At 43.9% G+C, this 27,812-nt stretch overlaps 1 protein-coding gene across 1 annotated transcript; it reads right to left on the bottom strand.

The window, feature by feature from the left end:
* Window positions 1-3,880: 3,880 nt before the first annotated feature.
* On the bottom strand, window positions 3,881-26,806 carry SLC15A1 (solute carrier family 15 member 1). The gene is made up of 23 exons (XM_072343446.1): window positions 26,682-26,806; window positions 24,160-24,191; window positions 21,348-21,432; window positions 21,122-21,263; window positions 19,623-19,742; window positions 19,366-19,465; window positions 19,038-19,128; window positions 17,712-17,795; window positions 16,186-16,268; window positions 14,958-15,044; window positions 14,248-14,337; window positions 13,608-13,652; window positions 13,473-13,505; window positions 13,262-13,350; window positions 11,648-11,729; window positions 10,064-10,189; window positions 8,651-8,800; window positions 8,096-8,145; window positions 7,411-7,518; window positions 7,182-7,278; window positions 6,617-6,763; window positions 5,723-5,830; window positions 3,881-4,747 (listed from the first exon to the last, which is right to left on the bottom strand). The coding sequence occupies exons 1-23, from the start codon at window positions 26,683-26,685 to the stop codon at window positions 4,556-4,558; spliced, it is 2,145 nt and encodes a 714-aa protein (XP_072199547.1). The 5' UTR covers window positions 26,686-26,806; the 3' UTR covers window positions 3,881-4,555.
* Between the last annotated feature and the right edge of the window lie 1,006 nt (window positions 26,807-27,812).

Below are 27,812 nucleotides of genomic sequence, written 5' to 3'. Positions count from 1 at the left end.
GTCTGGCTAGAGGTGCCCCAGGAGTTCCCATCCATCCAGAGACTCTCCCTAACTCCTCCCATCCCATCCCAAAGTTGCACACATCAGCCCTTCCCTTACTGTTTCAGACTGCAATACCAAGGCTATCCAGATCTTTTCTCCTCACAGCCCTGCCTCCCAGGGCTTCCTCATCCCTGGAGGTTCTCAAGGCCAGGTTGAATGGGCCCCAGGCAGCTTGAGCTGGTGGGCACAGGGTTGGGGCTGGGTGGGCTTTGAGGTCCCTTCCAACTTAAGCAAATATTCTATGATGATTCTATGACCCAAGTTACAACCTGCTGCAAATCTCTTCCTGCCCCCATAGGAGTGAACTGTTCTGTGTCTGACTGACTTTTTACTTGGTCACAGAACGGCTGCTCCTACCAAACCTGCTTGTGGCTGAGCTTCGTGGCAGGATTAACATTAACATCCACTGATTAATTCTGGTGATTCTTGTCATCGTTTTGAGTGTGAGTGCTGGGTCTTGCAGCATGGCCAGATTTATATGACAGCATCAAACTCTCTTTATATAATTCCATTTGGGATATCAGCAGTTTTAATTGGTTTTCAGAAGCTTTAAGACTGCAGATGTAACTTCTGACAGTGCCACCAGAGGGCCATCGCTTGACTAAATCAGTCAAGATATCCTTATTTCCCTAAACACACAACAGTCCCATCGTCTTCAAAGCACATGTCTTCAGAGCACAGGCCTTATGAGGAGCGGCTGTGGGAACCGGGATTATTCAGTCTGGAGAAGAGGAGGCTCAAGGGAGACCTTATTGCTCTCTACAATGACCTGCAAGGGGGTTGTGGTGAGGTGGGGGTCAGCATCTACTCCTGCATAACTAGAGGTAGGACTGGGGGGGTTCAGGTTGGACATTAGGAAAAAATTCTTCTCCAAAAGGGTGGTCAAGCGCTGGAACGGGCTGCCCAGGGAGGTGGGTAAGTCAGAGTCCCTGCAGGTATTCAGGAACCATTTAGATGTTGTACTGAGGGACACAGTTGTGTGAGGAAGTCTCGTTGGCAGGTGGATGGTTGGACTGGATGGTCTTGGAGATCTTTTCCAACCTTGGTGATTCTTGGATTCTATGAAAAGCAGGAGTGATATATTCACCACGTGTGTTTTGGAGGATAACCTCGAATTTGGGATGACTAGCGGAAGATCATGCAAGCGGGAGCAATGCAAGAGGGCTTTGGCTGCACCAGGCCCAGAGCCACATCACTTTTCCAGCCACTTCTGTGTAGTCTTCTGCCATCTGGTGGCTGGAAACGACAAGTGGGTGCCGGCAGGGGAAACGTGCTCCCCTACACAACACACTTCGGGCTGGAATCCAATGTCTGGGCCAGAAAGGGGTGCAAGGGGTCTGGAGCTCAAGGAGGAAAAAAAGAACATTAAACAAAAGAGGAAATGGTTGTATATTTTATTCCTGCTAATACTAAAGAGAACGAGGAGTCCCAGAGCATAGCCTTGTGGCCAAAAGCCCAACCTGGATTAAACACAGCCCTCATTTTCACACTCATCTGGGCCACTGGTGGGTCTCACTTGGGTGAACTCCTGCAGCAGGGAGAGCCCTGCCTGCCTACACGCGGGAACAGATTGCAGCACAAGATGCGCTCAGTGTCATTAATTCAGTGTGGTGCTCACAGCACTGATCCCGGTACCCTGCTGAGGTACAGCACAGGCCCGAAGCAGCTGTGCCAACTGAATTAACCTTTACTTGAAATGCTTTTTCAAGATAAGACCTTTAGGAAATAAGACTCCCATCTAAGTAGAGACACGTTCAGTTTTTAATACCAAGGAAGCACAACAGAGCTCTGGGACTCCCGATTTTAAACAAAGTTCATTGTAATCAAATGATGTTATTTTCCCAAGTGTAAGGAGCGAACGTTCAATATGAAGTAAAAAAAGGTCTATCTGGGCTATAACGGAAAGAAACTGCCTGGGACACGCACTGCCATCAGCTGAATCTCATGGGCAGGCAGCTGGGATTTCACCTTAATCTCATCAGGGTTTTATCTGCCGCTCACAGCAGGTGCAGGTCAGATGAGGAGCAGCGACAGCGGATAGAGAGCAAGCGCTGCAAAAGGGGCCCCACTCAGCTTTGCTCCTGGCTCTTGCATCGCGTTTATGCATTTCTTATTCAGCTACGCAGCTTCCCAGCTCCACGCTGTATTTCCTCCTCACTACCAAAATGCAGCCTGTCGTTACCCAACACAGCCTCTTTCACCAGAATAATCTCCTTATGGCTGTTTGAGGTCTTGCAGCCATTTTGGCGTTTCAGGGGAAGCCAGCCTTTTCTTTCTCAGACATCTGCTGCCAAGGCAAGGCCATGTCACTGAGCTCTGCGCTGAGCAGGTTTCCTTAAGGATGCGCTTGCTGTAGCACTGCAGAGGGACGTCAGTTCAGTGTTTCGCACATCACTGTGATAAAAATAATACCGTCTGGTTTCTACAAGCTGTCCCATTGCAGGAAAGCTCTGGGATCTCCATCTCACTGAAGATGACCCTTCGCAAAGCACAAGCGGTTTGGCCACATCTGCTGCCCAAGAAAGCAATGATGGAGATGACGTAGCAAAAAATCTGCACCTGCTTCTGCACTGGCATCAACCATGCCACCACACTGCCAACGCTATCCCTTTAATCCAAGCTCACACTGCTCCCAGCTCCTCCAGTTCTCTGAGCTGATCAAACAGCCACCCCAGCCTCTCCTCCCAAACAACAGCCCCCATCCCCAGCTCTCCCGCTGGGTCCTTGTGGCCTTGATGTTGCTGAGAGCTTCCAGGCGATCCTCCCAGCAGAGGGAGGCCCCTGATCTTCAAGCACGGTAATCTTCTGAAAGTTTCTCTCATTACATTGCACAGCCTGTTTCATTTAAACTCGGAGTTTTAATCGTGTTAGCTTTTCCTGGTCTTTTTTTTCCCCAGCAATGCAATCTGTTTGGAAGAACTTGAGTGAATCCGTGGAGCTGGCCCCAGTGGTCATAATAAGTAACAGGAGACAACCTCAAAGCTGTGCAGTATTAGCAAGGATGCAGGCATGCACATCCCTCTCTCCACACAACGCACACATCTGGCTGCAGGGACAGATTTTCATTTGAAAAAATGCAAGAGTGGTGAATGAAGCATGAAATACAGAACCGTGCTGCTGTCTGACTACGAGAGCTGAAGTTAGGATGACTGACTTTTAATTGGATTGATTTCAGCATATCTTCCCTGTAACAGAAGATGACCCTGCAAAGGGCCTCATAGTCTGGACAGCAGCATGCAGAGCTAAACAGGGACAGATGTAGGGATAAATCTTACACCTCTCTAATCCTCAAAACCAAAACGCTTGATGGCAGCCCAAGGGATGATTCCTTTTGCACAGCTCCAAGACACACAATCAGAGCAATGCTAACAGGGGCTGCCCAGGCTTCTGCATGAACTGCTCTGATGTTCTCAGAGGACCCTTTTGGAGATGGAGCCTTGGGGCTGTCCCAGGAGCAGGAGGCGGCCCACCACTTTGTGTCCATGGGAAAGGCTCTCCAGGATCGCTTGTGACTCACAGAAAGATGCAGGAGAAGAGCACCTTGTGCAAGACTTATTATGAGACCAGGGATGGGGAAAAGGGAGAGGTCAGTATGGTTTGGAGAGGGACAAGCATGTGTAAATAGAGAGGTGACAGGAGACAAAGTGCCAGCTACATGTAAAAGAGTTGCTGGACAGTGTGCTTGCCTGGCTATGCTCCGGGCCTGACCAGCTCAGTCTCTCCTACCTTTTTAAGATCCTGGGTGACGCACACGCTATTCTACATGTGTGTGTGGATGGAGATCCGCGCAACTGTAAGTCATAGTCTTACACTGCTTTCAGTATTTTGTGACAACACAAGTTTTATTCCTGTTGGTTATTCAAAACATCATTTGCCATTGTCTGTTCACCTCAGTGGACATCTCATTAATACAATTAATTAAGAACATACCAATGGGCGGTTCATAATAGGCACATAAAGCACATCACAGTGTGTGTCCAAGTTACTGCTGTGTGGAGCACAGACATTTTAATCTGAGAAATCCAAGAGCTTTTCTCCCATTACCCATAAGGACATACAAAAGAATTTAAGGCATATGTGACCTGCTTTCAAGTAACAGCAAGGCTAGAAGGGTCACACAGACAGTTTGGCTTCAATTACTATTTCTTGGCAACACCTTTTTCCCCCCACCCCTCCACGTTATAAAATTGAAATACAGTATAAAAATACATCTTTTTTTAGAGTGTCTAATAGTGCCAAGTGCAATTTCAATGTTTTAATGCTATGGTATCGAGCTTGAGGTACATTTTAAGAGTGCAAATTCTGCAGGAGTTTCCTCAGGATGCCATCTTCTGTACAAGAGATTAATCGTTTCGTCTCGCTTCCTAAGAGGCTGTACGTTAAGTCAGAACAGCTTTTCTTAGTCTCTCCCATGAGGTATATTACCCAGTGATGTCAGCAATACCCTGATTCCTGTTATTGCAGTGACACTTAATGGGCTACCATGATTTACAAATGCTCTTAAATACACCTTCTACATCTGAGAGACAACTTCAGATTCTTTTCCATACGAGTCCGGATCCTGTTTTATTTGTTTCTTCTTTTCTTCCTCATCAAGCTGGGCTTCAACCTCATTTGGATCAGTGTACGTATAAAAATACGCCATGACAGCAAAAATAATGCAAACTGCAAACAGCAAGGCAGCAAAGAGAACATACTCTGCCCACTGGAAGAGAAAAAAAGAAGTATAATTTAGCCATCAACAGCTATTCTTCCAAAGAATCACACCATTTTACTGTTGGCAAGGAATGAGGTCCATTCCAAATATGGAACTCAGCACACACAAGTGCTGCATGTTTTGGAGAACTAAATATTAGGTATGTTTCTATGGACCACAGTGGAGAGTGAGAATAGTAACTCTACTTTCAATGTGCTCTCTCTTTATCTCCATCTGAAACCCCTCAAACAGCTGCATTTCACTCTGTCTCCAATTACTTCAGCTGAAACCAGGACTGACAGATGTGTTTCAATGACAGGCTCTTCCCTCTCTGAAACATCACCCCTTTTTGATTCACTAGGGAGTGCCATAAGCAGTCTGAAGAAGATTTGTCCAAATGTTCTTCATCAGAACAAGGACTGCTTTTATGCCTTAAGGAAGAAGGTTTGAAACCAACGGAGCCAAAAGAAAGAAGGTACGTGGCAAGGCTGAGATACACAGATGAGGCAGAAGTGTCAGAATTTAGTCCCAAATCAGTTCAGAAGTTCTCACTCAGACCTTCCACACCATGAGAAACAATCTATTACACAGGCATTACACTCTGATGTTTGCCAAGTGAAAGAGCCTGATGGAGCAAGAGGTGGGAGTGACAAGCAATTGATGCAAAGGGTAGAAACCTTGGTTAAAGTTATAGTTGTTTAAGCTTTTTTTTTGGTTCGTTTCTTTGATCCAAAATAGATAATAAAGATTTATAACTCAGTTGCTTAAGTACTCTTAAGGGATTGTTCAGTAAAGCACAAATTCTACCACAGACTGGAATACTCTTCTAGCTAAGCCTCATGCATTCCAGTTATAAATACAAAGCCACTGTAATACCTGATGTTCAAAAGTTACGGCTGAGAATTATCAGCCACAACTCCCCTCATGTAAGAGCCTCTTTCTAATAGTGCAATACAAAGGCACACTGATCGCATGTGCACTTACCTGATCACTGAGTTTGGATGCTCCAGCCACAATAAGGACAATGATGTTACCTACAGCCACTGTTAGTAGCCATCCTGCCTGCAGCACCGACTTCATATTAGACGGCGCCTGTAGGAGGAAAGCACTTATTTTTTAGTCACGCTGCTAACGCTTCCTGATGTTTACAGCATATTTCACATTATAACAAACACTGGTTCTCCATGGGGGAGGAGGAATTATTTACCTGTTTCATTGTTAGGACTCAACAGATCTCAAGAAAGCTTTGAGAAACAAGAGCTTTCTAATTACTGCTGAAACACTTTTTACACTGCGTATGCTAAGTAGCCAAATGTAAAACGTGCCTGCTACCTCACTTTGTACACACTAAGTGAAGAAAAGGAGCGCTTCACAGCCAACCAAGCCGCAACGTACATTCTCATAACTGCATAAGATACTAAGAATTAAGGGAAGGAACACAGAGCTAGCAATACAAATTGAAGTTCAAAGACAAAGGAATTTAAAGTGTACAAACTGCTGTAAAAGACTGCAAGGGCAAAAAAAAAACCATTAAACGGGTGCAACTTTGATGTAGAAGTGTCAGCAGTGGCTCAGCTTATAGTTGAGGGGTCTCCAGTTTGGTTTTGCAGTCATGTATGAGGTGATTTGAAAACTGGTGAGCAAATCTTCAAGTGATACTTGAAGTTAGCTCCGTGGAAAACAGAATGCTAGTGAAACAAGCCCATTTTGCACCTGCCCATAGTCCTGCTAGGGGGCTCTAGAGAATACTGTTCAAACAAAGCAGTAACATGGAACCACCTTTTAAGAACAAGAAGCCTCAGGAGATGTCCGTTTGTACAGGTTAGGAGCTTAAGAGTTCTGAGCTAACATGTGAATGATCTGAAGAGCAAAGCCTACCTGTGAGTAGGAAAACTCCAGCCCAGTGACAGAGAAGACTACTTCTGCACATGTAAGTATGAAATACTGAGGGATCTGCCAAGCCATATGGACTGTATTGGGTTGGATATCTTCAATGTATCTCAATTGAGTCACGTCTTGAGAACACTAGCAGTAAAAAAAAAAATAGATGCATTAGGAACAGCGGTAAAGATTCTGTACACCAGAGGAATTCTAAACAGTGCTGTGTCATCTATATAATCATACATAAAGTTCTGCGAGAGTAAAACGTGTTGCGTACGAAGCACCACACAGCATGCAAAGAAATGCAATTATTTCACAGCAGAACTCATGCGAATGCTTCGTGTCAAGCAGGGCTAAGGATTTAAAGCCACTGGTGATTGATATGGATTTTTTTGTAGTATGTCGTTACCATGCTCAGCATTATCTTTGTTAGTGTTTCTGTTCAGACAGTTTAACATAAGAATGATATGTTTAACTAAGGGGTAGAGAAATAATTGTTCAAGGGGTTTACAATTAAAGAACATTATAATGGAAAACTGTTGTCCATTCAACAGCAACTCACCTCATTAATTACGATCGTATAAGCACCACCATATCCAAACACCTCTGAAGTCGTTGTGCAATTAGTTGAATCTGCAACAATTACTATTTTGTTTGTTCTGAAGAAAGGAAAAAACAACTCAGCCCATTTATACAGACAATATTGTGTAAAATAAATATTATATCTGTTTCCTGGGGTCAAGTATGTCTGTTTCTTTCAGTGGTTAGATTAAGGTAAGGGACATGCTTACCTTCCTCCTGAGAAAGGACTGTAATTACTGATACTTGTCTCTTCCAGTACTCCAAAAGCTGTGCCACCCATAGTGATGTTGACTGTCTGAGGCAAATTATTTACAAACCTTTAACATATAAGAAGGATTAACACAGTGGTTAGTATTTCAAGGAAAGCAAGTTTTACTTCATGTTTTGGCAGTACGAGTATTAAGCCTTTAACTTTTGAAAAGGAACACTTCTGAAAGAACTGTAAAGCCCCAAAGACACGGCTTCTGCAAGAAGCAAGACAAACCTACATCATCCTATTGCTTTCATTGGGAAATGAAGAAAGCGAGTACTTACTTCTGTCAGTAACAAACAAATCTACAAATGGAAGATATAGGGAAAAAACAACCTATATAATTGGTAGGACATTTCTTAGCCACAATTCAAAAGAAAGTAGACACGTTGTCTACAACAAAAAAATTCTAGGCAGTGTGAAACCTGCTTCCAAGATTTAGCTAAGATACACCCCAAATAGATACATAAGATAGCTTTTTGTTCTGGATATTCCTATACTCCCTGAACCTCTAACTGAGGCATCCAGCAAGAGGACATCTCCTACAGTATAGGAAATAGCATTAAACAAGAAGAATCCCCAGAAGAGGGAGACTGAAGAAGTAGTCATGCTACTGAAAAGCTGAGCAACAAAATCAGTTTTACCTGATTAGACTCTTTCCTTCTTCTGGTTTTGATGTGAAATTATCAGAGTGCTGGTGGAAGAGACCATTAGTCAAGACACTTCACTGGCATGAGTGAACAGTTTAAACACACACTGTTACATACAACCAAGAACTCACAGAGGTTTCAGAGCAAGATTCCAGACCTTATATTTAGGTTCCTGCTAAGAAACATCTACTCAAAAATTCTTTAGGACCATGCATGTAAATTCAGCAAAACAGTAACTGCCAAGTTAGGTTGGCCAGATATTACAGTATCACAGCATCGTGCGAGTTGGAAGGGACCTTAGAGATCATCGAGTCCAACTCCCAGGTTTCGAGCCCTCTGTGTAGTGAAGCAGCACTTCTACCCCCTGCACCACAGGGGGGATTCGAACCCTGGGTCACCGGTGTTGCAAGCAGCAATTCTACCACTGCGCCACTGGGGGCACACATATTGGTGAATTTTCTGTTGTTCTGTTTGCTTTAGGGGGTCCCACACTCCACATAGACAGTTGCTATGGCACTAATGTACTTCTTAGGATTTATGGAGACTTACCAAGCTAGAAACAATGCCTGTTGTTGTTTTCTTAATGGTGACAGTATGCGTGTTGCTGCTTGTTGAGTCGATACTTTGACTTCTATTCTCACTCCCAAAGTTTATGATTACAGATTCTAACTGGGAAGTCTCAAACATCCTGTAGTTCGTCTACAAGGAAGACAAACAGCTGTGAATTCCCACGTGATAGCATTTGTCTCTGCCTCTGAGGAAATGCCAAATCTGGGGGGATCAAAATTCTACAGGGATGTTACATCCAAAGTAACAGAGATTGTGAGTAACTCCTGGCTTGTTGTCTTTTCCGTGCCAGACGCTAGTTTTGTTTGAATGGGGATTTCTTCCTTTACACAAACTTCAAAGCAACAAAAGTTTCCTACAAGCATCATGGAAAAACTGTACATTTTGCTGTCTATTTCTTTCTCCAGATAAACCAGACTTGCTGTTGCCCAACAAAATTCTGTTTAGCAACAGAGACTGCACTAGTATAAACCATTTTCCAAATGGCAACGTTTCCTACAAGATGCTGATCCAAACCACATCTTTCACATTTAATGAGCTACTATTGTCAGGATACATAGTTCAGATATTCTAACTACACCTCACAAGCACGGGATGTAACACAACCTGAATGATAAATTAACACATTTATTTTATTTATATATATATATATATATACATATATATATATATATATCTTTGCTTTATAGATGCATAGTGCAATCCAAAACGTCTGGATTATTCCTGTAGTAGAGAATGGAGTATGTTTTTACACCCTTAGTTTTCAGGTGTTCATTATGATTGTATCAGTTCCACTTCAGGATTCAGCTTGGGCACCCTTATCTTCTCCCCACAGCTCAGTTTCCATGTGAGCTATATCTGGAGGACAGTGGAAGAGGGCTTCTCTTCTATGGAAACAGGACAGCAGACTACCACAGAATATGCCAGTAAGACTTCCTTGCATTCAGTATTAAAAAGATCTATCAGCTCCATCGTGTTTTGCTGTCAGTAGAGCTAACAATCAAAACTGCGCTGTAAAAGATCCTGAAAGGGTTCTTCAGCAGCAAAATCTGGAGCTCAAGTGAAGTAGCCACAGAAACATATTCTAGTTTACGTAAGTGATCACTTACAATAAGAGCAGTGACTTTCTAGGCCTGGATGGATTTTTAGTATTATTCTTATTAGAAGGAATAGCAGTCCCTACTGTTCAGAAATGGCATCTCTTTAGCAAGAAACACTGTATGTTTTTAGTGATAAATCATTCCTTAACATAAGAAAATGCCTAAAATGAATAGATAGGGTTAAAAAAAAATAAACAAACCATAGAAAATACTCAATTTTCAACCATCAGTTAAGAACCACTTTGACTTGCTCCATTCAAATTTGACTTTCTATTCCCCATCTCCCCGTACTTACTGACTCCATAGGAAGAACAGTCACGTTCTGACGATCGGGCAGAAATGTAACATCTGCACTGCTACTGTCTAGATTTATTATTTTGATTTGGGCCTGTCCAGATGCAGGGAAAACTGGAAGAGTTTTCTGTAGGGACAAAGAAAGAAGCAAATCAGTGCTCTACCCTAAGCCACTTGAAGGATGTACTGTAATAACTACGCTGTTATTCATCTCATGTTGAAAATTAGCATTTGCCCAATGATTTGTGGTTGTCAGCCATAAGAATGCAATTTTAATCATGTTTTAGTTACTAGCCTCAAAGCGTTCTGAATGCTCTCTCAGAAATGATGTTTTTCCTTCACAATGCTTCCATGTTCCTCTTCTTGTAGGGTGCTGCCTCTACCGACACCACTTGGCACTTCAGGGGACAGGCATTTTCTCCCTATCCTAGGAGAGCACGGGTTTCTATTTCTTTATGCATGTTCTGACTTCGTTTCCCAGCCCTCATGCTGCTCAGAAACACACACAAACTCTGTGCAATGTGAGGGCCCAAAGGAAATGAAAAACTTCTGGAGACTCCACTTTCCACCCAATCTAACAGTTAGTAGCTTCTGCTCTTGCAGAGCCTCAAGAGCTGCACTTATTTCAATTCTTCCTTATCCATTCTGTACTTTGGTCTTTTTCATTCTCATTAGGTCTTATTTTAGTTGTGTGACTGTACCTAAATCTTCCTTTCTGCAGTGTGCTCCTGTGCAACAGTTTGGAGAGTTACCAGCTGTGACCAAACCTCTGCCCAGCGTGAGCACGTGTTTATCTACAGCCCTAACCCTTTGATCAAGGCATTCAGAATGTGTCCTGCTGAAGGCCAGATGCTTTGCTCTCCATCAGAAGACAGAGGCAAAATAAAGTTTGAGCCCAGACACCAAGTAGTGATCTCCTCATTCCTCACAAAAGGTATTTAAGAGGTGAGCAGCTCATCTTGATAGTGCACTAAGAAAGGTGGACACTTTGGGATGGCAATTCAGATCTTGGGATGCAGTCACTACCTTCCAGAAGTGTCACTGACTCTCCAGCTACAAGGAAAACCCACATCTTTTACGTGTATTAAACATCATTCCTTCCTTTGAAGCAAGAAAATCAAGATATGCTGAGTCCTGCCTTAAATAGGTGTCATAAAATCATCCTTGCTCATGGCATGATGATGCTTCCCAGTCTGTGTTGAGTCACACTTCACCTCCAGTTTAGATGTCAGAAGAGATCAGGGATACAAAGCAGCTCTCTGTTAGGGAAAATCTCTGTTTTTTTAGCTTCTAATCTGTTTAAAGAACTGAGGCTGCCTTTGATGCATGATTTATCATAACAGCAAATGAGATGTTTTGCAGGACGATGATTAGCGCTCTAATATTACTACCTATGTCTAATATTACTACCAATGAAATCAGTGGATTGCAAGATACTTTTATATTTTCACTCCCTCTACTTCTGTGCACACATACTTATTCCTGATTTACAAGTGTTTTACACACAGCATTTGACTTGTTTTCACCTTAAAAAGACTGTTCTGCATTAACAAGGTACTAGAATTCAGCACATGGCTGAACTTACATCTATTTGCACTTGCAAAAGGGCAGCAGCGATGAAAGCCAGGCCAGCAAGGAACATGCCAACAGTGATCTTCCTCAGGGGCCTAATGCAGCAACAGAACATATCTATAAGTTAAGACAAACATTTGATTCAAAGCTTCAATCGTTAGTTTTCTTTTCCGCAGTGGGAAATTAAGAGGGCTACAGGTAGCACATAATCATAATTTGAAGGGCTGATGTTGTCAGCATCTAGCTATCATCCTTTGTAGAGTTCAGTTACGCTACTGGGAAATTAAATTTCCTGCAGTATCTTAACCTGTTGCTTTGCATCTGCTGGGCTCATTCCTGGGGTTAACCATCATCTCAACAAAATTGGTTTTGGGTTTTCCGCATTTGAACTGGGAAAGTCAACAGAAGGGGAAAAAAGCCCACATCTAGTATCATCAATAGCTTAGAAAACCATGAAATGGCAAATTTACACCTTGTACAAAAGAGTAATAACAACTCATGTCTATATCATGTTCAAAAGAGTAATAACAACTCGTGTCTATATCATGTTCAAAAGAGTAATAACAACTCGTGTCTATATCACTGTGTTTAAATCAAATACTGAAAGGAGCAAGTCAGGGAAATATATTGACTTAAGAGGCAGCGACTGACATTAAGTTGTAAGGGTGAATGTAAGGTAGCTATTTTATTTATGGCATCAATTGTCTGATGCAGAACATCCACTAACGAACAGAGGTGCTTCCAGCACAGCACCCTCCCACTAGTTCTTTGTAATTGGATCGAAAAATAGGATTGCGTCTTGCTCCATAGACTTTATTCTAAGGAATGTATTCTGCACATAAAGAAATACAGGGGTAAATGTGATGATAGGACAGCCTTTGTTACAGGTGACAAAGGTTGGGATAACCCAGGGAACGAGAAAACTTGTGTTTCAGGAACACAGGGTAATAAGCTGAGGAGCTGGGTGCTGGAAGCTTGAGCTACTCCTGTAATGGATCCACCCAAGCTCAAGGTAAGCCAAGTCCAGAAGCATCACTAGTGCTGACAGAAGTCTAGAAACCAGTAGCTTTCCTGTATCTTGTTCAGTTTGGTGAGCCTTTTCCATTCCTCCTGCTTGCAAATGCTGTCCAGTTCATTGCCAATATTAAAAGTAACACGCAGTACCCTCTAGAACTGTCTCACTGAACACTTCTGTGTGAAAACGCCTGCCTGGGACTGGAAGGAAAATCCATCTGGTCTTAGGTAGTTTTAAGCCCAGAAGATATCAGTTGCAAAAGATTATGTTGTGTTTCTATTTATGATATTTGGTAGGAGAGGAGAGTGTTAGACATGGGGAAGTAGAAAACATTAATGGTAGATAACATCTTTTTTGCAATCAAAGCAATTTGACCTCACCTTGAAGAGAAACCACACCATCACTTTCCTATTAAATTCTGCCCCTGTGGTCTGTGGTGCCTTTGTTTACCTCTCAGAGTTCTTTTATTACATTTTAATTATTAACCCCATTTTTAATACTATATTGTTTTTCTCTTGGCTGAAAGCCTGTTTTTGTTTAGGGCAACAAGAGCCTCTTAAAGAAGTCACTAAAACGAACCTCTGCTGAACTCAGGTAAAAACATCAACTTACGTAAAATTGATCTTGCATTTCTGGATTAAAGGATAAATCACAGCATCTACAACTGGGACCATTATTATAATCAGGATTGGATTGACAGTCTGTTAAAGATGAACACAAAGAGAAAAAGAAGTAAGTATTTTCCAAAGCCCCTTTTTACATGTATATCATGTATATCATCTTTGGGAAGTACTTAGGATTGTCAAGTAGGAGATTACTATACCTGCATTTGGTCTGGCTGAATCTGAATAGCTCCCTAGTAGGGGGGGAAAAAATAACATAGATGTTAGTATTATGATAACAAATGAAACAGGTCTGAAAGGTAAACTGTAGGGGGAGATAAAAAAAAGTAACCTACAAAGTCCCCATCCATTGTTGTGGCTTGCAGTGTCCATCTCGATCCCTTGACAGAAGAAGAGAGAGTTAAATCCCGTGGTTAATAAGTCTCCCAAATTTCCTCTTGAATTGTTTTCCTAAGTAAAGTGTTTGGAAAGGTGGACAGCACAATAAAAGCAAAGATAGCTTGCTACAAGAACATAAACATTTGAGCAAAGTGATCTTCACGGTCCATTTCACTTTATTTACTAGCTTCAAGAAATCATGAAAAAAAACAATACTCAAGAGAGGAAACGAGCACAGATGCCACACTTGGAGCCTCACCAGGATTTCCAGCACGTGCTTCTCTCATCTGTCACTGCAGGAGATGAGCCAGAGAGGCTGTGCAGAGCGGGCACGTGGCTGTCAGCTAAATGCGTACAGCCCACCGCCCCAACCTGCTGCTTCTCACAGCGGCACTGGACCCCACTGCCTGACTGCTCTTGGACCACAGGACACTGTGTGAGCACTGATTCAGAGTAACCTCTGTGAGTCATAACGGGGCTGAATTATTCGTGGAGTACTTCCCGCCCTTACACGAAGATCTTTTTGGGTACAGTGCCTCCAGAACACAGAACAACAGGGCACATTTAGAACTGCAAAGAAAAGCGTTTCCATTTTACCTGCTGGTCAAAAAGTGCCCAGAACATGGGGAGAGGGATGTAAAGGAAAAGCACCTTCAACACCATCTTGGTTTGAGTAATCAGTCGTTTCTGTAGATAAGGAGAAATACAAATATATTTTTATATATCTCGGTGAAAAACCCAACACTTCCACTGCAATTTGCAGTGCAGCAGCAGGTGGAGACAAGAGACCTCTCATGCAGTGTTTACCCATAACCTGAACTTTGGATGTTGCCAGAACTACTCCTAATTTCTGTTAAAAAAAAACCCCACCGGGGTGAGGTGCCAGTTAAAGGGAACACTGACAGCAGGAACGTCTGTGCTTCTTGGCACGCCCGCACGGCAACGGCAGCAGATTTAGCTCTAAGCTGTTCTATTTTCCTGGTAGGTTTTAGCAGCACTGCTTAGGAGGCACTTGAATGACAAGGAAGTGTGGAATGCATTTCATGCGCGAGAATTACATATAGGCAAAAGTAAAATAAAGGGAAGGGGCTAAGGTTTGTGCTGACACCAACAGAAGTGCAGGGTGTGTAGGGTGCAGGGAGCAAAGGACAGAGCCAGGGGACTATGGGACATAAGCCAGTAACTTATACATGATCAAGAGGTGAAAAAGCTGTTAACCCAGCTCTCAGGGCAATGGATCGGAGCAGACAGCACACAAACTGGGGCCAGGGGATGCTGAGGGACAGCAGTGCTCACACAGTACTTACATCATACTTCTCGCTTGCCCAGTCTAGCCAGTGCTCTCTTTTGGGATACTCTTTGCTGCGATGCCGAAACCTGTTTTTAATGGCAAACTGGAGAGAACCCATTAGAATTTTGTTTAATGATGTTAAAATACTTCTAACTATAAAACAGCTTCTATTATTACAAGTGACACTCCTGCTTCTAGCACTCCTCTTTAGAGGGTACCAGGGGTGACATCTGTTACCTGCTGTAAGCACTGGAAGGAATAGTGCATTTAAGGCTTCATACTGTCTATCCAGTCAAGTGTGTACCTGGGATCAGGTAAATCAAGCAGAGCTGCTCTGAGCAGCTCTAAAGTGGATTGCTGTTAGGAACTGGAAGACCTGCATACTTAAGACCAACTTACATATAGCATGAGAATGTCAGATGCACTGTTCCTCAGAACTGAATGGCTGTAAGAGCACATTCCACTATAAGAAACTGCAGCTTGTGGAAATGTATTGGTACTGAATATGCACAAAATATAGTCCTGAAGGACTCCACAAACTTTCTGAGTGTGACAACATGCAAAACCAAGCTGGGCAGGGCCAAAGGGGCAGTAGTCTATGAGACAACCAGAGGCACATACAGAGATTTGGTTTGTGAAGTGTTTATAGGACAAGCAACGGTCTGGGCTGTAACAGCCTCGCAGGTCTGCATGGAGGACGGGGAAACCCATGAATGAGAGAAGTGCCTTCATCTCAAAGTTGAGACACTGCCAAGTTTGGGATACGCAGAGCTCAGAAAGCAAATTTAGCTCCCTTCCTCACAGGCTTTCACTGATATATAATGTCCCAGCCTCCTTAGAACAGTGGAGATCAATATTCTCTGCATAGTAAACAATAAACTCTTTCAATAGCCAATAATTCTTTGTGGGAAGTTATACTACTGCCTCTTGACTCAGGTCAGTGCAGACTTGCCTGTCTCCCTATAAAGCTGTATAAAAGTACATGAATGAGCAAAAGGATAATTCCCAGAAGATTGGATAAGCTTTCACACATTGTTAACATCTTGCTTTGTTTTCTGTGTGTATCAATTGAAATATGAATAAAGACAAGTAAAAAGGCAGACTAAATTTGAAGGTGTAAGTAAGAAGCCTTCAGGAAAGAAAAGAGTTTTCCTCATACAATATAAGAATTCTACACTATGTACAAGTACTGGGCAGCTTTGAAGGTTCCTGTCAAGCTTTTTGAGAATACAAGCACTACTTACTCCAATGCATTTAAAGACTCGGATCATTATATTGCCTTGAGGTTGAACTTTTTTGTACATTCCACTTCCAGCTATGAACACAACTGCAGGAAGCAAACAGAAAGGAATCTGTGGTTAATCGCAAACAGTGGCAAAGAATTTAGTGTGAAAAACATAATTAAGTAGCTGCATCAAGTTGGGAGTAAACTCTGTAAGGAGGAATGAACTTGACTATTGCTGTGTTAGTGCACAGCAAAACAAATCAATTATTAAATATCAGTAAATATTACTATTAAAGATGCAGGACTAAACCCTGATACTCTTGGGATTAGTGTCCATTCTTGGTAGGATATGAGTTATGGTCAAAGCAACCACCACTCTGGATCTGCTCTTTGGCCTTCCTTCACTTCAGTAGGAACTCAAGAGCCCAGGACACTGCATGTCACATCACGCAGGGACACGTGAGACGCCACCTGAGCCACAGCATTTGTCAGCATTCTCTCAGCTCACACACGCAGACACGTTTCCCAGCCTCACCCTCCCACGTGTTGGCAAGGTGCGGGATAACACGAGCAGCTGCTGTCACCCTGGGTTGGGTGCACTGATAAGACAGTGACAGCAGAGCTGGTGGCCCATCTGGGTGCCATGTCCAGGAGAGGACATGACCAGGAGAAACACTGCAGCACACATCAGCCAAACCAGTAGGAAAAAAAATCAGATAATAAAATACAACCTCCAAAATCTGCTGATGTGAGTATCAATTTCTTGGTCTTTGTATGGCAGCTGAAAGGCTCAAGGAGCAATCTGCAGTGCAGCTAGTAAAAATACACCAATTTGATAAACACTGGCATACCAGTGTTGTATTTCACTAGTAAAAGGGCAATTACTCCACACAGTTCACTGCTATGAACAATATCTGAAAATTGCATTTTCTGAGTCCTCATCCTACATTTAGAAGACCTTTTATTGATATAACCCAGCATACCAAACAATTTAGACAGGATATTACATGACTATTTTCTATCATAACATAGAATCATAGAATGGCCTGGGTTGAAAAGGACCACGATGCTCATTTAATTTCAAGCCACCAGCTATGTGCAGGGTCGCCAACCACCAGACCAGGCTGCCCAGAGCCACATCCAGCCTGGCCTTGAATGCCTCCAGGGATGGGGCATCCACAGCCTCCCTAGGTAGCCCGTTCCAGTGCGTCACCACCCTCTGTGTGAAAAACTTCCTCCTAACATGCAAGCTAAACCTCCCATTTCTCAGTTTAAAACCATTCCCCCTTGTCCTGTCTCTGTCTACCCTCGTAAACAGCCGTTCAGCTTAATTGTGCCTCAGCTCCACCAGTCTCTCCTTTAAAAGGGGTAATACTTTGGGTCAATCTGTCCTCCCTCCAAAAAGGTTTCACAAGTCACATACTGCAGAAATAATCAGGTATTTCTAGAGATTCATACTTGCAGATTTCAACTACTTTCTCATGATTCAGAAATCATTATCATCAAAGCACAGCAAGAAAGCAAGATGGAAACAATTCAACTTACCTAATGAAACAGCCATGAGGGCAGCAGGAACTCCAAATGCCAGCGGGTAGCACTGCTGTTTGCTGTGAATGCCACATTCTTGAGCTGAAATATAAAGTAACATTAGATACAAATCCCAGAGACTGCTGCCAATGTTTCACATAGAGTTTCTATTCCTTGCATTCACTGTTGACTCAAGGGAAAAGAAATCTCTGCTGATAACTGACAAGGTGAATGATCTCTATGCAGTTCAACTTATGTTACTGAGAAGGGGAATAATGCATCACAGAAATCTTAGAATGGTAGAGGTTGGAAGGGCCCTCTGGTCCCACTCCCTGCTCAGTAAACGGCCACCCAGGGCAGTTTGCACAGGGCCACATTCAGGTGACTTTTGGAGGTCTCCAAGAAGGGAGACTCACACTGGTATAGTCTCTGGGCAATCTGTGCCCGTACATTTTCATGAGGGAAAAAAACCCAGCTTGCAGATAACTCATGTTTGATTATTTTTTTTTAATTACTTATTTATTTAAGCAATTACAGAAAGTCATGGTACAGCTTTCCTCAATCAAATTGGTTAGTTTTTCCAAGGTAGTTTTCACCCTGCATCACCATGGAAGCAAATTGCGTGTAGCAGCATCTGCACATCTCCTTCTGTTTTGGGAAACAGTAGAATTTGCATAAAGCAGACCCCTAAAACACTTCCATATGGTCAGTTCCATTCAGCTGCCATGAAGGAATTGAAGGACTAGAACTGCAGCCCAGTGCATTAGGATTATTCCAGAGACTGAACTGTATTCTCTCACTTCTGAGAAAAAGCAGTCTTCCTCAAACTCACGTTATCACCCTGAACCAGCTGTATAAGCTTGCTACAAGCAGAAGAGAAACCAACCTTGTACCATATAAAAACATGATTTATCACATGGATCAGCGTGTTTGCACATTCATAAATGCTTCTACACTTTATGTGGGCACACTTCAGAAAGAATCTCCTTCCGTTCCAGAGCAGAGCACTCCCACTTTCCCTTTTGACCAAACAACACAACTTTGAGTAACTGTTTTAAAGGCATTGGAGGAGGTGCAGTATTTGTACCTCTATGGAATTAAAATACACTTTAGCTTCAGAATTTGTGGTGGCTTGAGCATACCTCTTCAGGATCGAAGTACTAGATCTGAAAGCAACCCAGACTGGAAACCCTCTTTAGTAGTACTTCATCCTTGAGAAGTTGGATGACATACAAGAAAACCTGAAGACTGAATTTCCTGTTAATTTTAGCCTGTATGACTTGCATTCCAACACTCATCCTTTATTGCTATCTAAGCTCTTCATGAACAAATGTGTGGACTTACCTCTGAGAATTGGGGTGATTATAGTGGATATGAGACTTCCAGCATTAATGGACAAATAAAAGATAGAGAAGAATCTACTTCTTTGCTTCTCCTACAGTAAGAACAAAAAGGCTTTTCAAAAATGGTTTTAGAAAGGGCTAGCCAGAGCCACTTTATCTAGCCTAGATTGAACTAACTTAGTTTGCACAGTTCAAGACAAATTGTTAGCTACCTTCTTCACTCACAAAGCACTACAACAAGGCACTTTTCTAGGTATGTACTTTATTGTATTGCTGTAATAGCCAAGCATTGGTAAAGATACATGTGTGACTGAAAATCTGGAAGATACCTGGTGGTCTTCAAACTGATCCCCACCAAACGCTGACACACAAGGTTTGATCCCACCAGTTCCAAGTGCAATGAGAATCAAGCCAGTCATAGACAGGGCACTGGGATAAAGTAGAAAAAGATAAAAGAAATTGTTCTGCTATCTTAGTTTTATATAAAAGGTTGACTGCAAGACAGTCGAAATGCAAGTAGTGTCATTTTAAGTCTTAAGCTGTCCACCCACCAACCTGGAGAACATGCATGTACAGGCCAACTCACATGTGCACTGTGATGTTATCGGGACTGCCATCTCTGTTTTGATCTGTCATTTCGTTTATGGAACTTACAGCCATGACTGCCTGCCCAATTGTATAGACAATGGACAGGGACACAATGGTCCTGTTATAAAGAGAGGAGATAAACTTTTACATACATCGACAACTAAAAGTTTATACATACGCATAGTTGATGCAGACTTTTGCTTAATCATATAATGCTATTTAACTAAGCAAGGTACGATGACAAATAGGCTCTCTAAGCACCACAATGTCATGGGAGATATTTAAATCTTCAGTTACTGTTGAATCACTAGCTCAAGAAAATGCCATGTCGTATTTCACATACAGTGAAGTACAAATTGACTACTCTAAGATATGCAACTTATGCTAATTTCAATATTGCTTAAATATTCTCTATGTTCTTTTATTTCTTTTTCCTCCATGCAGCTTAAATATATTCTAAAGACGGAAGCTCCCCTAGGAGATACTGTTGTGAAGGCAGTATTACGAAATCACCATGTCTCCCATGCCTTTAACGTCCATTCTTCTTCCTCGTATGGAAGAACAGGCTCCATTCAAACTCTGATGGAAATTAAGTACTTGGCTATTGTTCATCTTCCAGAAACAGCAGCCCCAGAGGGAAATCAGCCCACAGTAATAAAGGGCAAAGCTCAGGGATCTAGGACAACCCAGATCTGTTTGATGAAAGCCCCACAGCAAGCCTGGAGCTCCCTGGTGCAAGAGCAGTAGAGGAAGCACTCATTCGGTGATCAGGTTCTTCTTTAAAGCATGCCATCTAAATTAATGGATACACATATGTTCTACCTGCAAGGCATCAAACTGTTTACAAAGAGACGTCACTGATCAGACCAGCTACAAAGAGCACACCTGGCAGTGATTACAGAGCTGGTCTCCCAGAGGCCATCAGCCTGGCAGAAGACCACAAAACCTGCAGACAACCAGCTCCAAGGACAGCCCCATCTCTAATCTCTGGGAGACCTTTGACAGCATTCCTCGCTCATAGCCCTCAATAAAACTCTTTATTGGGCTTTTTCTGGAAAAGTAAACACTATTAGAATCATGACATTTATAAAGAAGAGCAAGATCAGGCTGTTAGACATAATTTGGCTATACTTTAAAGCATTTAAAGCACTTCATTCAGCATTACTTCTCTGAACAACTGCATGCAAGCAAAAACAGTTCATAATTTAAGCATGTTGCAGTTCAGTAAGACCTCCCACTGACCTGAGCCAATACTGAAATTACAAAATATTTTTGAATATATTCTAAAAATCTCAATATTGGGAGACAGTATTTCACCATTTCAGTGGCTACTTGCAGGTGCTGAGCTTAACGCACGAGCAGATCAGTAATTTTGGTAATCCCTGGTGCAGCTTCAGATATGAGGGGGGGGTGGGGGGGTGGAAATGCCAAGATCCTACAGTATATTGGTCTGGGTTTATTGTTTGTTTGCTTTTTGAGAGAAGAATAAGCACTTACTTAAACTTTCCCAGCCAAGAGTCTGCAATGAGCGCTCCCAAGATGGGCGTCAGGTAGCACAGAGCAACAAACGTGTGGTAGATGGCCGTAGAAAAGTTGTCATCCCACCGCAGGAAGTACTTGAAATACAATACGAGCACAGCTGTAGGAAGAACAAAATAGGTTACAAACCAGAGTCAGGGCTGGGTAGCAGCAGAGACAAGCAGACACAGGATTCAGGTTGTACCTCGCATGCCATAGTAGGAGAACCTCTCGCAGAACTCATTGATGACGATGAAGAAGATGCTCAAGGGGTAACCAAAGCAGCTCGGCTGGAAACAAAAGACAGCAGGGGCTCAGAGCTGTGCAGCACAGACTACAACAGTGTGCTGTGCTCTACTGCTTGAGCAATCTCCATCCAGTCTCTGCCAGAGCAGTTGGGTGCTCAGGGTGAGGAGGCTGTGTGGGCTGAACTGGGAGGATGCCATTCACCCAAATCCAGAGTCAATACCCACTTTCTCCTCCTGGTTCTCAGATCTCAGACTTCCCATCTTCTCTTCACATGACACCTTTAGCAAGGCTATATTTGATTTCCAGCTACTGCGCTTCGCACATCTGAAATCTTACGCAATCACAGTAATTTTGACTGGTAATCAAAGAAGCAAAAAGCCAACATTCTTGGAAAAGAAACTCCAAGCCCCAGCAACACAAGGAAATGAGAAGCCTGGCTCTACAGATAAATATTAATCAACCATTTCCTTCAGTCTCAGGTACGCTCCTTATCCTTACAGGTTCTCTGCAAAGAATCCTTTATTTCTTGCCAATAAAACTGACTTAACTCCTAAGCTGAAACTGCACGGCACCATCTGCCAGATTTCCTGATCCTTCCACTGTTGTGATGGGCATCTCCATGGCTGCTTCAACACAACTTATTACACAATTCTTGCCCATTGTGACAGAGGAGAAGGCCATCCTTCAGTTGCAAATTTACTCTAACCACTGGAATTGGACATTAAATTTCTGACCACACGCTTTTCTTAGTGGGTGAGCATACGGTCTGATCTTTGGGTGAACCATTATCCGTGTAAGGAAATTAAAGCCATTTTTACCTGTAGATTAAGTTCAAAGAAACTTTATTGCATCTGGATATCATCAGAAAGACAGCTAGGAACAATAGGATAATATACTTTTACAAGGGCCTGAGAGCCATCTGAATGTAGCATCTGTGAGCCATATAAAGCTGATATTTAAATGTTTCTTGCTTTGGTGCTTAAGAATAAACAAATGTGTCTATGCGAGCTGTCTACAAAGGAATGAAAAAGCAATGCATGTTTGAAGGGTTGATAATAAATAGTTGAGGGGTGTAAGACATTTCATAGGTGAAAATGATGAAATTTAAGCAGCGTGGAAGGAAAGGAACTTGATACAGGGAAATCCTGCCTGGAGTGGGTAAATCAGAGAGCTCACATCACCAGTAAACTCCGGACAAAGCCTTAATGAGCAGCACAACATGTGACAAAACCAGCGTACTGCAATAAGCTTTTTGTAAATAATAAAAGAGAAATTAAAGTAGAAGGGGTGAGAGTGTCACTGGCTTTAGAATGACTCAGCCGTGAGGATGACCAAGCAGCCCCAAATGCTACCTCCTTGGCTATTGCTGTGCATGTTTTATCTGTGGTTTGGCAAACAATTTTCATCCAAAGAACCTGACTTCAGCCAAGGTGAGCACTGGGTGCGACTCATTCAGCTTTAGAGCAACAAAACCCAGAAGCCTAAACAGATCTGTTGCTCTTGATTTCTCATGTCCTCCACAGACTGGAAGAGGGGTCTCTAGATGAAGACCATCCACATTAATCCCAAATTCCATTGGCACAGCTGCACAGAGAAGCTGTGGATTCACCATTCCTGGAAGCATTCACAGCCAGGTTGGATGGGAGCCTGGGCAGCCTGAGCTGGTGGGTGGCAGCTCTGCCCACAGCAGAGGGGTTAGAATTGAGTGAGCTTTAAGGTATCAATCAACCCAAACCATTCCATGGTTCTATGAAGATCAGATAGGAGTGCCGGTCTCTCTCAGCTGAATGTACAAGCTGCTCCAGATGACCATCCCCAACCTGGGCACCACTTTTAGCAGCCTGGAGGTCACACAGAAGAGAGCGCACAAGCCAGGGAATGATCATTAAGCATGCAAACATTTGTGCAGCCACATGGCAAGCTGGGGAGGAGAAGCCTAGTTTGAGAGTACAGGGGGAACAAGCTGTCAGGAAAAAATTAGAAGTAGAGCATGAACATTGCTCCAGAGTCATGGGGAACCATCATGAAAGGTTTGTCTCAGCATCTATTAGCTGTGCCTTCATGCATTACACATGCATACATTTACTGACATAACTGTTGTGATCCCCATGTCCAGAAAGGACTCAATCCACCACAGAAGAGGTAAGAACCCAGAAACTGCATCTTATTTATAACACTCCATAACATTCCCCTGCCCCGGGGATCCCAGGTTCAGGACAGGCACCACCCAACTGCACACCCTTGGCTTCAGCTACTGAGGAAGCTGTGGGAAAGTCTGCAGGGAAAGTCCGCAGAGTAAAAGCCTTGAAAGATAAGAAACTCAAGGCTGCAGACAGCTGTAGGACTGCCAAGAGGTACTGCTAACAGCTCAAAGGAAGGATGAACAGTTCACAAGGAAGAATGCCACAAGGAGAGCCAGCAGGTGCTGACAGCTCAGTGACAGTGAGGATGAGCTCCATGGATCCTCCCCTCCCAGCTGGTATGTTTGTGGCCAAAGGCTCTCCAGACCTCTTATCAGGGTGGTGAGCATGCCAGTGCCTAGCTGGGGTGTAGGAAGCTGCCAGGCTATCTGGTGTTTGTGTTGGCCAGTAACTCATTACTTTACATATAAAGTATGTTTATCTTATGTTTACAGGGTGTTGGTTTTTTTTTTGCTGTTTTGATTTGGTGGTTGTTGTTTGTTTGTTTTTTTGCACAGCTAAGTTTATCTAAAGTAACCCAAAGAGCAAGCACAGCAACTCGCTATGGCATAAGAGAGCAATACTTACCACTGATCGGCCCTTACTCTTACTTTTTGCAGCTGTGGGGGAGAAGGAAAAAAAAACAACACGTGTTAAAGCAAACTGAGTCAGACTTCTTTAAAGCCAAAGGGAAACACGGGGAAAGCTCACCTTCAAATCGAGCATTGTTCATTAACCACACATAGACTTAAGATAAGTGAATTTTCAGTCAGAGGGACTCGCAGTGCAAAAAGACTATCAGAAAGCTCGAGTTCCTCTTCTTTTTCTGACTAAAATGTAGCCAAAGCTTAGATTCACATAACCTGCCAGGGTAACGTGGAGAAGGACTGACGAGGCAAAGTGCTGCCTTCACTGTGGCAAGCACTCCCACAACTGCACAGCACACACAGTTCATCTCTGGAGAAGCAACCCACTCCAGTTCACCCACAGGGCTGTCACCTCCAGGACAAGCTGGGGGTGAGGAACGCAGCTGAAGCGCCCTGCAGAGGTGGTTGCTGAGTCCTGCCCATCACTCAGACCTAACAAGTGCTGAGCACACAGCCCGACTGGTGATGCACGTGGCCACACGTGTCATCTGGAGGCTGATCTGGAGGGTCCTGTGAGCACTGTCCATCAGGGTACGGTCAGCTGAGCTTGCACTACACCAGAGGGAAGCCAGCACCCACAAAGTGGATGTCAGCACTTCCCAGAGCACCACACGAACATGTTCATTATCATTAAGATAAGGCCAAGAACAAGATGTGAACTTTGAAATCCCTGCCTGCAAAATAAGTCAGCCCATAATAGATCCCTATAAGAAAGATATGTTTGCTAGCAGTTTAGTCCATAGTTCAGAACAGATGAGAACAGCTGACGGCAACACTATGCTGTTGGGCATGATACTTTAATAAAGCCTTTTTGGAAAGCTTAAGAAAAATAAAATCAATTACTCGATTCTTTCCTTCTCTGGATAGCTGCTTTTATGGGAACGACAGGATATATTAAGAGGGTAATTCGAGAATGTATTTCCTAAAACTCAGGTCCCATCCAGAAAGTGCTAACGCACCAACTTCAGGGCACATGCAAATACCAAATCATTAAGGGTACTGGCAACATCCCCCACACAGCTCGTGTGAGCAAATACATGGAAAGTAGATAAGCATTAGTGATAGTCTTCCTAACTCCACGGTTATTTCTGCTTTCTGGCATTTCCCAATATACCGTAACACCCAGGGAACGCCAGCCTGAGCAGCCTGCTCCAATCTGCTACCTCAGCCTTGGGTAAAAGCTAAATAATCATTACAACAATAACCATGGAGCTGGCAGGTGGCTGTTTTGTTCTTTTAGTGGTTTTTTTCCCCTTGCTAGAGGGTGAAACCACCTCCTCTGCAGGAAATCTTTCAGAAGCATTCCCCAGAGAACACTGACTGACTTCATTTTTGGACACCTACGTATCAACTACTTTGACTTTATTCCCTCTATTCAGCACTGAGATGTTGTAATATATACATACACGCACACAAACCCCCAATTCTATAAAGAATACAACATAACATATAGAAATATGATGTAGTACATAAGCGGTGTTATTCAGATAGCCAACATGTCAACATAGGAACCTAAACTGCCCAAGCAGCTCCAGTTTCAGGCAGCCTCAGGGACAGACCTCCAAACGAACAGAACATTTGGCATTCTGCACCAATTTCAGTGACAAATCTGGGGTGGCACGTCAGAGCACTCCCTCTTCAGGGCAAACCTCAGTAACTCATTCTCTCCCCACAAAAAACAAGCCCTAGAACTATTCTTTTTCACTCTAAGCAGCCACATGCTGTATTTCCTTGAGATATCGAGCTATTTTTTTACCAGCTCGAGATCTCACAAGGGATGTTCCTGCTTCACAGCCAGCTGCTCTCATGTGGGTGAGTCTCTGCCTCCTCCTGGAGCAGCCTCACAAGGATGTGTGGCTGCAGACCCCCTTCCAGAAAGAGGCTGACACAACGAGCGCTAAACAAACCCATAGCATAGTAAGCCTGATGCTACATGGGTACAGAGGGTTTCTCCCTCACAGGGGTCCCATCATCTTCCCCAACAAGACAGCAGTAGCCAGGTGCCTCGGGGCAAGCTCTGTCTGCTCATCTCCACCAATACAAGAGGCAGTCAACCCATCTGAGCTGCAGTGACACTGGCTGTACTGGGCACCCTGCACTAGATGCCCTGAATTGGTCCTGTTGGGCACTCCATCCATATTGGGTGCCCCACATTATGGGGCTTGTGTTGGACTTGCCAGCCATCCCACATTGGTCTTGTTGGGCACCCTGTATTGGGAATCCCATGTCGGTCTTGTCTGAGCATCCCACGTTGAGCACCCAGCATTAGTTCTGTCGAGCATCTCAGGCTGGGAGCCCAGGCAATGCTCCAGTCTGGAGGGCCAACCGCACAGACGGATCCTCCCGGGCACCACAAACTGCCGAACAACTCAACCTCTGGCAAACTCCCTCTGAAAACAGCTCTACCCCTCAGCGGGATGAACACCGCGCTCGACCCGCCCGCGCGCCCATCCCCGCACCTACCCATGGGGCCGGCGCGCTGCTGGCGGCCGCGTGGGGACGGAGGGACCGAGGGACGGACAGAAAGCGGACAGCGGGAGGGAAGGAAGGAGACGGGGGCGGCAGGGATTTTAAGGCGGCTCTGCGGGGCCCCCGCCCCGGCCGGTCCCGGCGCCGCCCGCAGCCGCACAGGTGCGGGAGGGGCGCGGGGCGTCTGCGGGAGGGTGTCCGCCCTCGGCCCGACGGGGTTCCGAGGTGGAGGCAGATCTGTGCTTGCTGCCGGGTTTGTCTGGGCGAGGGTTTGGGGGCTTATTTACTATGGGCTTTGTTGTTGTTGGTGGTGGTTTTGTTTTGTTGGGTTTCGGGGTGGATTAGGAAAGCTGCACAGTGCCGTGGTTTGAATGCGCTCAGAGCACAGAAACAGCAAAATATCAGTCGGTGGTGCCAAAAGAGAAATTCCTCCTGCAGGAAGCATGGAGCCCTTTGATGCTTGCTGCTGTTACGCGACAAGGCTTTATGCAATCGCTCTGCTGGCCTCCTGCAGCACGCACTTAATGATTACCTGGCTGCTGCTGGGCAGGTTGGTTTCATTTTGGGTAATAATGAGGAGCACCTGTAGCCCAGACTTAATTCAGATACACAGAAGGCTTCCCTGACCCTGCTGGAGAGCTCAACGTGGGTTGCTGATGTTGCTTTACATGGGGGGTAGTTTGCTTAGAGGAGCACGACCCCCTATTAGTTACTGTAGACTCTTAAAGTTTTTGACATAGGATCATTAGCATTAGAAGGGACGTTAAAAGGCCATCTAGTCCAATTCCCCCACAGTGAACAAGGACATGCACAGCTAGATCAGCTTGCCTTGGCCATTGCCCACCACACTCTGCACTCAGTCCTGCAGCCAGTTCTTTGTCCATTGAACAGTCCACCCATGAAAACCATGTATCTCCAATTAGGAGAGCAGAGTGTTGTATGGTACTGTAGTCCAGACTGTAGGCCTTACTGTAGTTCAGACAGATGACACCAGTGTCTCTTCCCTTTACAGCATCGTAAAAGGCCACTCTGTTGGTCAAGAAGGATTTACCCCTGATGAAGCCATGCTGGTTCTCCTGTATCACCTCCCTGTCTACCACCTTTCTTTCTTTCAGATGAAGAAAG

This window comes from Excalfactoria chinensis, chromosome 1, assembly GCF_039878825.1.
Source record: "Excalfactoria chinensis isolate bCotChi1 chromosome 1, bCotChi1.hap2, whole genome shotgun sequence".
Classification (NCBI taxonomy): domain Eukaryota; kingdom Metazoa; phylum Chordata; class Aves; order Galliformes; family Phasianidae; genus Excalfactoria; species Excalfactoria chinensis.
This window is presented reverse-complemented; position numbering and strand designations above follow the sequence as displayed.

What these genes read in the sequence shown, in the direction of transcription:
- SLC15A1 (XM_072343446.1), bottom strand. An exon ending in GGGCACTTTTTGACCAGCAG is followed by an intron (nt 13,653 to 14,247) that starts GTAAAATGGAAA and finishes TCTTCTGTCAAG; the next exon opens with GGATCGAGATGGACACTGCA. An exon ending in GAAGGAAAGAGTCTAATCAG is followed by an intron (nt 7,519 to 8,095) that starts GTAAAACTGATT and finishes TATATGTTAAAG; the next exon opens with GTTTGTAAATAATTTGCCTC.